Below are 12,485 nucleotides of genomic sequence, written 5' to 3' on the forward strand. Positions count from 1 at the left end.
ATTGTGGTTTTGTTTTGCATTTCCTTGATGACCAATGATATTGAGTATCTTTTCACATGCTTCTTGATCCTTTGTATATCTTCTTTGTTGAAATGTCTATTCAAGTCCTTTGCCCATTTTTAATTGGGTTATTTATCTTTTTGTTGTTGGGTTTTAGCAGTTCTTTATATATTCTGGATATTAAACCCTTATCAGATACATGGTTAGCAATTAATTTTTCCCATTCTGTAGGATGTCTTCTCACATTCTTGATAATGTCCTTTGATGTACAAAATTTTAAAATTTTGGTGAAGTCCATTTTATCTATTTTTGTTGCTGTCGTTCATGATTTGGGGGTCATATTTAAGAAATCATCACCAAATCCAAGGTTATGAAGTTTCCCCCTGTGCTTTCTTCTAAGAGTTTCATGGTTTTACCTCTTATGTTTAGGTCCTTGATCTATTTAGATTTTGATCAATTTTTCTATATGGTATGAGGTAAAGGGATCTAGTCTGATTCTTTTGCTTATGGATATCCAGTTTTCCCAGCACTGTTTGTTGAGAACGCTGTTATTTCTCCAATTAGTGTATGTGGCACCCTTGTAGAAAATCAAGTTGGCCATAGATGTAGCTTTGAATGTTCTTTATTGGCTCAGATTTACACATTTTCTGGGCATATAATAGCTATAATCAGATTAGTCATTCTAACCTCATATTCATTTTTCTGTTTTTAGTTTTAATTCTACAGTTAAATATATCAGATGTTCACAAGTCTTTTTGCCATGGCTTCTCCAAACATTTCTTTGTTGGCTGGTTATAGTAGGGTTTTGTTGCAAAATCCCCTGGCAGCTACTCTTTAACTGATAAGTTTTGTTGCTCTTTTCTACTGATTTCCTTTTAAATCATTTTTAAAACATGTTTTACACATAAGACATACATTTATAATATAATGAATAATAACCACACAAAACATGAAACAGTACATCTTTGCCTTTTTTATTATCATTTGTTTTCAGGAAATTAGTTAGAGTCTTTTTTCCCAGATATTTGCAGAAGGTTCTATTAAAGAGTGTATTTTGGCTGGCGTTTTCTGAGATCTGCTGCCCTCAGCCAGCTTAGTATTTACTTTACACAGCAGAGCTTTTCTTATCATTTACCAAACACAGCTCTATGCTGACATGAGCTGCTTAGAAGCACTCATTATCGTTCTGAGCCTGTAGATTGTTTCTTGGTTTTCCTGAAAATGGATTTTGTAGAGGTTTTCTCTGTTTGCATTGTTGATTTTGCATAATATGCAGAGGGAAAGGAATTTCTCTTTCTTATCACCATGTCCATACTTGAATTTTCCCTTCCTTCCCAATATAGCTTGTGATTTTTCTCTTTCATGAATACTTATATGGGCAACATAACCCAGTGTTGCTCTCCTATGCAGTCATTTTCTTCTCTTTTTCAGTTAATCACAATATGGTTTTCATCTATACTATTGCTCCCACTGCCAATGAAACTCACCAAGGTTAGGCTTTTACATGGACAAGACCCATGATTTTCTCTCACTTTGCTTGCCTAACCTGACCCACATATTTATCCAATGCCCTAAATATCCCATTGCATATAAGTTTTAGTAAAAGAGTATAAGCCTTGAATATTTTAGTGATGTTGTATCTCTCACAGAAGAAAACAGAATAAATGAGCTTCGATAATATGGGTCTCCCATCCTAACTGGTAGTAGGGTCAGAAATTTGCACTCATAACTTTCCATATCAACCAGGACCAGAGATCACAAATCTATATTTGAGAATTTTAAAAACAAAAAGATCTGAGGAAATCATTCGTAATCTTGAAATAGCATTGATCTTTCAAAAGGAGGAAATTCATACATTTTACAACGGACTTAGCAATAATTAAAAAGAATTAAGAAATTCTATCATAATTTCAAAGTATTTAGTAGGTTTATTATTTTCATGATGCTAGGAAAAGGAATAATGTGGAAAATGTGATGATCAAATTCTTAAAATTCCAGTCTTGTTATATAACGTCATTCCCTGGACTATTTGAACTTTCAATTTACAGGTTCTGCCAGATGGTTTAGACACATGTGAAACTAGGTTTAGTATCACATTCATTCATACACTTCGTGTGATTTATTTATTCACTTGCTGTTTAGTAAATCTTTGGAGAGAATATGGAGATGGAAAAAATATCACAATTGTAATAGGCAAGGGAGTCATTGTTGTCACTGATAGAGCAATTAAGAAATATGACCAATAATTGATAAATATTTTTGTGTCCAGTAGGGGTTCCTTTGGTAAAAACAGATTCAAAACCTATTTCAGATTCTATAAAGATTTAAAAAAGGACTTTTTCATTTTGCAGATACAGTCTTACCAGGTGGTTTCACTACAGACTATTTGTTTCTTGGAAATATTATTTATACGGTAAGATCATCCATGTCAATTAATTCACCTTTCCTAGTTTTTAATTGAAAAAATACAAGCATTATAAGACCATATCCCATGAACTTTAAATCCCCCTCATACTTTAATATCCTTCTGTGCTGGTTTGAATGTATTATGTCCCCCAAAACGCCATTATCTTTGATGTAATCTTGTGCAGGCAGATGTATCAGTGTTAATTAGATTGTAATTCTTTGAGTGTTTCCATGGAGATGTGCCCAACCCACATGATGACTCTGACTGGAAAATTTCCATGGGGTGTTGGCCCACCCATTCAGGGTGGGTCTGAATTAAATTACTGGAGCACTATATAAGATCAGACAGAAGGAGCAAGCTGCTACAGCCAAGAGGGACACTTTGAAGAAAGCACAGGAGCTGCAGATGAGAGAGAGTTTGAAGATGGCCATTGAAAGCAGACTCTTGCTCCAGAGAAGCTAAGAGAGGACAAAGGCCCCAAGAGCAACTAAGAGTGACATTTTTGAGGAGCTGCAGCCTAGAGAGGAACATCCTGGGAAAAAGCCATTTTGAAACCAGAACTTTAGAGCAGACGCCAGCCACGTGCCTTCCCAGCTAACAGAGGTTTTCCAGACACCATTGGCCATCCTCCAGTGAAGGTACCCGATTGCTGATGTGTTACCTTGGACACTTCATGGCCTTAAGACTGTAACTGTGTAACCAAATAAACCCCCTTTTATAAAAGCCAATCCATCTCTGGTGTTTTGCATTCCGGCAGCATTAGCAAACTAGAACACCTCCAAAGAAACCACTGTAGTGGTTTCTTATATATATATATTTCTAGAAATGTGAAATCCATGTACAAATGTATATGTTACTTCCACCACCACCACCACCCCTCCCCCCCTCCTTTTTTTTTTCTGCATAATAGTAGGATACTCTTCTACTTGTTGTTTTTTCACTTCAGAGCATGCCTTGGAGATGGTTTAAAATCAGCCCATAAATACCTACCTCATTCACCTTTATTTTTTCAACCAGTCTCTCATTAGTGGACATTAAGGTTGTTTTTGGTCCTTTGCCATCATGACAAGTGCTTCAAAGACTATCCTTTATGCCCATGAGTAAGTATATCAGTAGGAATAAATTTCTAGAACTATAATTATTGGATCAGAGAGTACTGGGAATTTTGAAAGACATTATCAAATGTTCTTCTGAAAAAATTGCACAAATTTATTGATAATAATGTCAGTTTCCACAAGACCTTGTAGAAAGTAGTCTTACCACACTTTTTGATCTACCAGGTGAACTGATAGCTTATTGCAGTTTTTGCTTGAGAGTAAGCATACTTGTATAAGGTTAAAAACCACTTCCTTTTCTTTTTCTGTGAATGGCTTGTTTACTTTCTTTGTCCATTGTTCTATTGGGTTGTTGGTCTTTTTTTCTTGTTAGGAATTATTTATACTTTACTTTCTCATATTGGTACAAAAATATTTCCCAGTTTCATATTTGGACTTTTTATAGAATTTTGGTCATACATATTTCTGAATATTAATTTTATGTAGTTAAGTTTATCTGTATTTCTCTTATGACTTTGAAGTTTTGAGTCCACAAGTACTCTTAGTAGTTTCTTATCCATAGTTCTAAAAATTCTAACTGCCCATTCAAACTTGTATTGTCCCTTCTGCATGCAAAAAGAAACAAATTCCTTTGCATCTTGCTTTTTTTTTTTTTTTTCATTTAGCAACATATCTTGGAGCAGCAAAATCATAAACTATTTTTTTATGTAATCAACTATTTATTGGTATGTTGCCTATATTCACTTTGGTTTGTAATCTTTATTATTTCATATAATTGGTCATGCTTTTAACTCTATATATTTCTGAACATCAAATATGGTTAGGTAGTGTTTTCTTATTGTTGGACTTGTGCATAAAGCAAGTTTTCTTCTTTCCCAAATCTCCATACCTCTTCAGGCCTTATCCTTTTCTCAACACCAGGGAAAAAATCTTCAAATAGGATTTTTGTTTGTTTTATTCTTTTATCACTATTTACTGAGCTTTGTCATCTGCAAAACACTGGATAAGGAACTACTAAGAGTACTTGTGGACTCAAAACTTCAAAGTCATAAGAGAAATACACATAAATTTAACTACATAAAATTAATATTCATGAAAATTACATTCTAGAGAGATGGAAAGACATTAAATACATACATACATACATACAATATATACATACATACGTACATACATACACAAATACAAGATTCCTAGTTAAGAGGCCTGAGTAAACTGATCTCATAGAATCTCAATCTCCCACCCCAAGGCTTAAAAATAAAACCATCAAAAAAAAAAAAAAAACAACTATAGTATAATAATTTACTATAGCAACTAAGGAATAAAAAAGGGAATAGGCCAATGCTAAAATCCTAAATATGTGATGACAAAGGAGAAATGAGCAGAGTTGTCAGGCCAACATGAAGTGACCACAAACCCAACTCTCAGGATGTGCTGATTCCAACATTAGTGAGTTGGAGGAAACTACTAAACCCAAATATAGCCCTGCTGGAAATGGAGTGAACCTCTGGTAAAGTGTAAAGTGGAGTCAACCCTTGTGCTGCCAAGGAATTTCAAAGGTCCATGGAACCAGAGCCCAGGGAAAACTATGCATGGGGCAGGGTAATGGCAAAATGAGCTTGGAGGGGAAGGTCGGGACCAGCCCTTTGGGACCTTTAAGGTCGAGGATTGTCAAATAGCCTAGACAAGATGGCAGAGGCTTGCTAGAATGCTGACACTAGAGACGGACAAGTGAACCTAATCAGAGACAACCTCCGAAGAAGAGTTTAAAACACTCAGTGTACTACTTATCTGTTTCTGCCTAAGAACCTACCCTTCAACAAAATCATTCTTGATGAAACATTGGAAGCTTTCTCTTTGAGAATGGGGATAAGACAGAGATGCTCAACATCACCACCTCTCTTCGACATTGTAGTGTAGTGTAATTACTAAGGCAAGAAGAACAAATAGGCAGTATAAGCTTTGGGAAGGAAAAAATCTGTATTAAATCATAGATAATATAATTGTATATGGAGAAAATTTTTTAAAAGATAAAATAATTAATAAAAGAGGTTGACAGTTAGCTGGATACTAATCAATATTTTTTTAAATATGTATTTATATATACCAGCAACACATATTTAGAAAATGAAAAATATTGAAGATACCATTTTATAATAGCGTAAGACATATGAAGAATATATAAATAAATCTCACAATTGATACTAAAGATATCTTTGAGAAAGATTAAAAGATGTTATTGGAGACCTTAAAGAGCACTTAAATGGAAAAAGTATGCCATACTCCTTGACTTTAAGACTCAATACTATAAGGACATCAACTCTCCAAAAATTGATTAATAGATTTATTGTAATCCCAATCCAGAGCCCCAAAGGCTTGATGAGCTATTTCTCAAACATGTATAGAAATGTAAAAGACCAGGAATAGCGAACACATTGTTGGATTTATAATGGTTTCAATCTACCCTCCTGAAATGTGTTTTTTTATCATTAGCACTCAGATTTCAAGGCAGAATCAAAATCTTCCATACTATTTATAAGGAAGGAATTTTGAGAGCTTATGACACAAACATGGATTTTAGTCATAAGGGCTTCTGTACTTAAAGAATTTATTGTGAAAACACTGCATGCTCTCCAGAACTAAAATCGAGCAAAACACTTAGCAACGTGCTGACATCGGGGTTGACCAGACATGGAAGAGAACTAGGGTGGAGTATCAGGAAGGGCGTGGACAGACATGGATTCCAATGAAAGGTTTTAATTCATTTTTCCAATCTCTATCCCCATCCCATCTTGCCTCACAGTATGTAATTGTTACTGTTTGTCTGAATGCCGGTTTGGAGACACTGTCTTGGAATAAAGTAAGTATTCTTTAGGACTTCTCCTCAATCCAATATGGTTACCTGGATGCTATGATTTACTTTTAAACTTTAGAAAAATAATAAGCAGTTTCTATAGCCTCCATGTTTTTCTTTTTGTTTTGCGTATTAAAATGATAATTTAAACTAGATCAGAGTGTATTAACCATCTTTAGAATATTAGAAAATCTTTTTTTATAATACCTTTAGAGTATTCATTCTCCTGTGTTACATTTGAAATAGATTAAATTTAGCATGCCATTGAGACGCTTAATTTATTATTATTATTATTGCCCACTCTTTCAGTTTCCTAGCTGCTAAAACAAATACCACACACTGGATTGGCTTAATATCACAAATTTTTTTGGCTCCCAGTTTCAGAGGTTAGAAGGCTTTCTTCCTTCAGAGGTCAGTATTCTGGCTGGCCCACAGTTTTGGGGTTCCTTGGCTTTCCCATCTCTTGGCTGTGCACGTGGCAGCGTCTGCTCCTTTCTCCTCTGGGTTGTGTTGCCTTCCGGCTGCTGGCTGCTCCCAGGGCTTCTCTGTGTCCAATTTGCTTTGCTTATAAGGACATCAGCTGTGTTGGAGTAAGGCCACCCTCATTCTGTTTGGGGACACCTTAACTAATAACAGCTTCAAAGATCCTGTTTACAAATGGGTTCACACCCACAGAGCCAGGGGTTGGGACCTGAACCTGCCTTTTGTAGAGGATGTGATTCAATCCCCAACACCCACATTTAGAATCATAATAGAAAATTTAGAAAGCACAGAAAAGGCATATTGCCCATACTTCTCAATGTCAATGACATTGACATTTTGGTTTCTATCTTTCAGCCTTTGTTCTGTGTATGTTTTATTTTTACCACAAAAATAGTATCATAATATACCTAATATTTTGTAATGTCCTTTTTTCATTTAATAATATACCTTTAACATTTTTCTCTATTTTTAAACTTATACTTTGTTTAATGACTATATAATATTCCATTACAAGGATATTTATTATTTAGACTGTTTTTAGAATGACTGTTTTAACTTTTGTTATTATAAACATCTATGTACTTGAATCTTTACAGAGGGATAATAATTTCCTTACAATATCATTAATAGTGGAACTACTTGACATTTAGGCGGAATTTTAACTCTCTCTTTGGACTTAGTAATTTAGGCATATATATATAAGTTAGGCATATATATATATAACTTATATATATATAAGTTGTTTACCAAGTTATACTCAAAAAGTTAATGAGAGAAAAATGAATTTTTATTTGTCATCTTTGAAGAGCTGAGATTATGTAGCAGATCACATATTTTTTCTCCAGTGCAATCATTTAGAGTTCTGACTACTACCTTCCTAACTGGATATCAACCGTAAGTTGGGACTGAGGAATTCTGAATGAAAATATTTTATTAGCAATCAATGAGGCATACTAATTATAAGTGTGGTATGATGCCATATTAATACAGCATAAATAAACTTTTTCTATTCCTCCTTTACATGGTTGTTAAGTTCCCTCCACCAAAAGTATTTCTTAGGTCCATGACCACTTATGCTATCCACATACAGTGAGTCTAATTGAGAAATAAGGCCATACTTAGAGGCCAAATCAAACTTAACAAAAAGCAGCAATCTACCTTCTGGCCCAAGACGTACCAGTCTCCTGCCCTCCAGCTCACGCAGAAGGTTAAGAAGGAACCTGGGGACTGGGGTGAGAAAGAGAGGGGATTGGTTCTAGCTTTTGCTTTTATCTTCTCCACCCTGTGGGAAGGGTCAGGGAGGGAGGCTCAGAGCGTCCTCACTGGGGAAGAGAAGGAGGCTGGGAGCCACTGTTTAGTCTCAGGTGATGAGCAGGGGCCAAGGAACACCGAAATGCTCCTCAGAGCAGCAACAGTGGTTTGCGTCTGCCCCCAAGGGGAGGGTCTCTCAGCAATGCATAAGCCATAATGTATGAGGTCAACTATGAGGGAACCATTACAGGAAAATGCACTGTCGATCTGAAGTGTCTACAGTTCACAGCTTTGGACTGGTTCTCCCTCATCTCTACATGATTACGAGAGATCCCTCGGGACCAGCACTATTTAGTCTAACTGGAGAGAGGAATAGATTGGGCAACAATTTTTCAAGTGTGTGAAAAATTCCCTTTGAAGGTGACTCATCAACGAAACTCAACAAATACTTTGAGAAATAACAGATGTTTTTTCCCTCAACATTTCTGTTATTCAGACACGGTTAAGTAATGAGCAATACCTAATAGGAAGAGAGTACTTTGACCCTTAAGAAATCATCTAGTGGAGCTAATCACCTGATTGTTCATAGATAATAAACCTCAGGCCTGCAAGGTTAAGTGGGGCACCTCACATGGCGCAGTTTAGACCATGGGCCTCCTGATCATTCTCCTTGCCATTACTCTGCTATCACAAACTGTACAAAGCAGTAGGTCTCATCATGGAATCTGGCCCATGTTCGCAGACCCAGACAAAGACACTGATCTTTCAGCCCAGAGTCTTTACAGGGGTCATCTAAGAACCTCCCAGTTTCAGTCAGCCTAAGAATTGAAACTTCTGTCATTTTCCCAGAACTTACACCAGAGCAAGTATGATCAGGTCAGATTTTTATCCCTGTTAATGATCTCTGTGCAAACTTTTCTTTTTCCCTGAAGAAAGCTTTGTATTAATAAGTAGGCAGAAGCAGACAGTCTCCTTCACTAACCCATAAATTGAGTGAGCCACTTCCCATTGATAGTTGTCTCTATGCACTGAGGACATCGAAGGACACGTGGCTAGAGGTGACCAGTGCTGTTGTTTTAGACACTGTAAACAATGGCCCATGAGTCCATGGCCAAACATTCTGAGAAGGATATTGGAAAGGAGGTCTCAAACAGCAAGTAATTAAAACTGATCAAAACCTTCATGAGAACATGTGGCCTGGACAAATGGATTGTGTTACTGAATAGAGTTAAATAATTTTTCTTTTTAATTACAAGGACTAACATGTTTCTATGATGCCTTTCTTTCTGCAGTATAGTCATCTGGCAGTTTGGGGAAGCATAATAATCTGGTTGGTGTGTTTTGCAATCTACTCTCACTTCTGGCCCACCATTCCCGTGGCTCCAGATATGCATGGACAGGTTAGTTCAAACTGTCATTGGTGAGCACACTTTACGTTCCTCATGAAAACTTATGTTCACTAACAATTAAAGAGGATGCTACCCACTTTCAAATCAATTTGGGAAGAAAAGATAAAATTATTCAATAAGAAGGAGTCACTAATCCAACTAAATTCTAGGGTTAATACCTAACCATATTATCCCAGACTTTCCACAAATTGTAGCCTCTGTGCATACTGGTAAAAGCTTTAATAATTTTTGACTCATCTACCAAAGCTAATGCTACAATTATATTTTTCATGTAATGTGCTATGTGCTGAAATTGATAGCTGGTTAAGTAACCCATCCATGGTAAATAAGAAAACATTTTTATTTAAAATGCTTAATTAACCACAATAGCCCTTCCTTGGTGCTCCAGATAGAATACCTGGTATAAGTTTCTAAATATTTAAAGTTGTATAGAAGCTGTTATTTCACTTACGTTAAACCTCAGAAGTTATATATTTTTAAGACTTTTACACTTATTTAAATATTTAAGAATTTTAAACTCTATTTTGTGCCTATTTTGGGGCATTAGACTCTGAATGCTTACAAAATGGATCACAGAATTTCACTGTATGAGGACCAGAAGTAACTGTGTTCCAAACCCCATCAGTTGACCAATGAAGAAATTCAAGTCCGGAGTGCAGTCCCTCTGGTCTAGCCAAGTGCAGCCATCTTTTACTGTCCTGCCTTTCTCTGCAGAAATGCAAAAAGCTCTCTGTCCTACCCAGGCCAAGATAGCTCAATGCCCAGTAAATATGAATTGTGAGACTTCCTGTTTTAGCCATGACCAAGTGGCTAATGCTGGAATAAACTGACAAAAACCACTGTAAAAAAATGAAAAAAATAAATGTAGGAAAATAAAGATTGGAATGTGTGGGCAAGAAACCAAAAGAGACAATACTTGAGAGTCTGTGATCCTTGAAGGAAGGAAGGATTTCAGGTGGCTTATACATTCATGCTGGCTTCTTCTTTAACTTCTTAGTTTTCAGTGCAAGGGAAAAGAATCCAAAAGTAATGCAGTGATCTTACAGGGCCAGGGAGGTGGACTTCAGAGTCCTGTGCTGCCAACATTGCTCAAACTTGAGAGGCAAAGTCCTCAAGAAGACGGAATGATAGTGAAGTGAGATTCAAAATCAGTGTGCAAATTCTCCTTAATTCCTTGGCTACCTCTTAAATATGCATGTGCAAAATGAGACTTAAAGAAACAAAGCCAAAAAGCATAAGTGGCAAACTAAAGAGTTGAGCAGAAATTTAGCACACCCAGAGTTGGGGAAACATATGTTGGAATTCCAGCCTTGCTGAGAGAGGGTTGTTCCAGTTTGCTACTGCTGCCAGAATGCAGAATACCAGAAATGGATTGGTTTTTATAAAGGGGGTTATTTGGTTACAAAGTTATAGTCTTAAGGCCATAAAGTGTCCAAGGTAAGACATCAACAATAGGGTACCTTCACTGGAGAAAGGCCATGGGCATCCGGAAAACCTCTGTTAGCTCGGAAGGCACATGGGTGGCATCTGCTTGCTCCCAGGTTGCGTTTCAAAATGGTGTTGTCAAAATGTCAGGTTTCAACTGCCGTTCTTCTAAATGTGTCCTTCAGCTGCAGCTCTGAGGCCTCTGTGTTTCTGAGCTCTTTTTATAGGACTCCAGTGAACTAATCAAGACCCATGAATGTTCCCATGTTTCCATGGAAACATTCAATCAGAAGTCACACCTTAACCAAAGGTGTCACTCACATTTGGGTGGGTTACATCTCCATGGAAACACTCAGTCAGAAGGTTTCTTACCTAATCAACACTAATATGTCTGCCCACACAAGATTGCATCAAAGAACATGGTTTTTTGGGGGACATAATACATCCAAACCAGCACAGGGGTCTTGGTAGTTGTGCCAGTTTGAATGTATTGTGTCCCCTGAACACCATTATCTTTGATGTAATCTTGTGTGAGCAGATGTTATCAGTTTTGATTAGATTTCTTTGAGTGTTTCTTTGGAGATGTGCCCCACCCAGCTGTGAGTGATGACTCTGATTGGATATTTCCATGGAGGCATGACCCCACCCATTTAGGGTGGGCCTTAATCAGTGGAGCCTTATAAATGAGCTGACAAGCAGAAGGAACTCAGTGCAGTTGAGAGTGACATTTCAAAGAGGAGCTACAGCCAAGAGGAACACTTTGAAGAACGCACAGAAGCTGAGAGAGTAGCTGCAGATGAGAGACAGTTTGAAGACAGCTGTTGAAAGCAGACTCTTGCTCCAGAAAAGCTCCAAGTGCAACTAAGAGTGACATTTTTGAGGAACTGCAGCCTAGAGAGGAACATCCTGGGAGAAAGACATTTTGAAACCAGAACTCTGGAGCAGATGCCAGCCGCGTGCCTTCCCAGCTAACAGAGGTTTTCCGAACACCATTGGCCATCCTCCAGTGAAGGTACCCAAATGCTGTTGTGTTACCTTGGACACTTTATGGCCTTAAGACTGTAACTATGTAACCAAATAAACCCCCTTTTATAAAAGCCAATCCATCTCTATTATTTTGCATTCTGGCAGCATTAGCAAACTAGAACAGTAGATATCCAGGATTTTCTTGAGATTCCAGAAAATCCATGTCCTAGGATGAAGTATCACACTCTGGGATTAAGACACATGGCTGTTACTAAGGGCAAAGGAAACAAGTACTAACAAAGCTTCAAACCAACTTTGATCTGCTCAAGGTCTTTCCCTGGTACTCTGTCTGTCTGCTTAAAAAATTACCCTAAAACTCTTTGGAGGAAGAAAACACCATCAAGTACCTCTAAAATTTTTCATTTATGCTGTTGGACATTCAATTAAAATATGAAAACATGCTTAGCAAAGATGGCCTGTAAACCAAGTGAAAAACATACAATAGTAATAGAGTCACAGGGTTAACAGGTTAGAAATTACAGAAGAAAAAACTTAGGGAATCTGAAGATACAACAATAGGAAATATCCACAATGAAAAAAAAAAGCACCAATGAGCTGTAGGACTAGATCAATGA

At 37.0% G+C, this 12,485-nt stretch overlaps 1 protein-coding gene across 1 annotated transcript in view; it reads left to right on the plus strand.

Moving 5' to 3' along the window:
- LOC119506769 (phospholipid-transporting ATPase IB-like) overlaps positions 1-12,485 on the plus strand; it is a 215,222-nt gene that overhangs the window by 177,456 nt on the left and 25,281 nt on the right. Inside the window, exons 26-28 of the mRNA XM_037799892.1 lie at positions 2,352-2,413; positions 6,266-6,322; positions 9,343-9,450. Coding sequence (XP_037655820.1) covers positions 2,352-2,413; positions 6,266-6,322; positions 9,343-9,450 — 227 coding nt within the window. The remainder of the gene's footprint in view (positions 1-2,351; positions 2,414-6,265; positions 6,323-9,342; positions 9,451-12,485) is intronic.

The sequence above is a fragment of the Choloepus didactylus genome, chromosome 12 (assembly GCF_015220235.1).
Source record: "Choloepus didactylus isolate mChoDid1 chromosome 12, mChoDid1.pri, whole genome shotgun sequence".
Taxonomy (NCBI): Eukaryota; Metazoa; Chordata; class Mammalia; order Pilosa; family Megalonychidae; genus Choloepus; species Choloepus didactylus.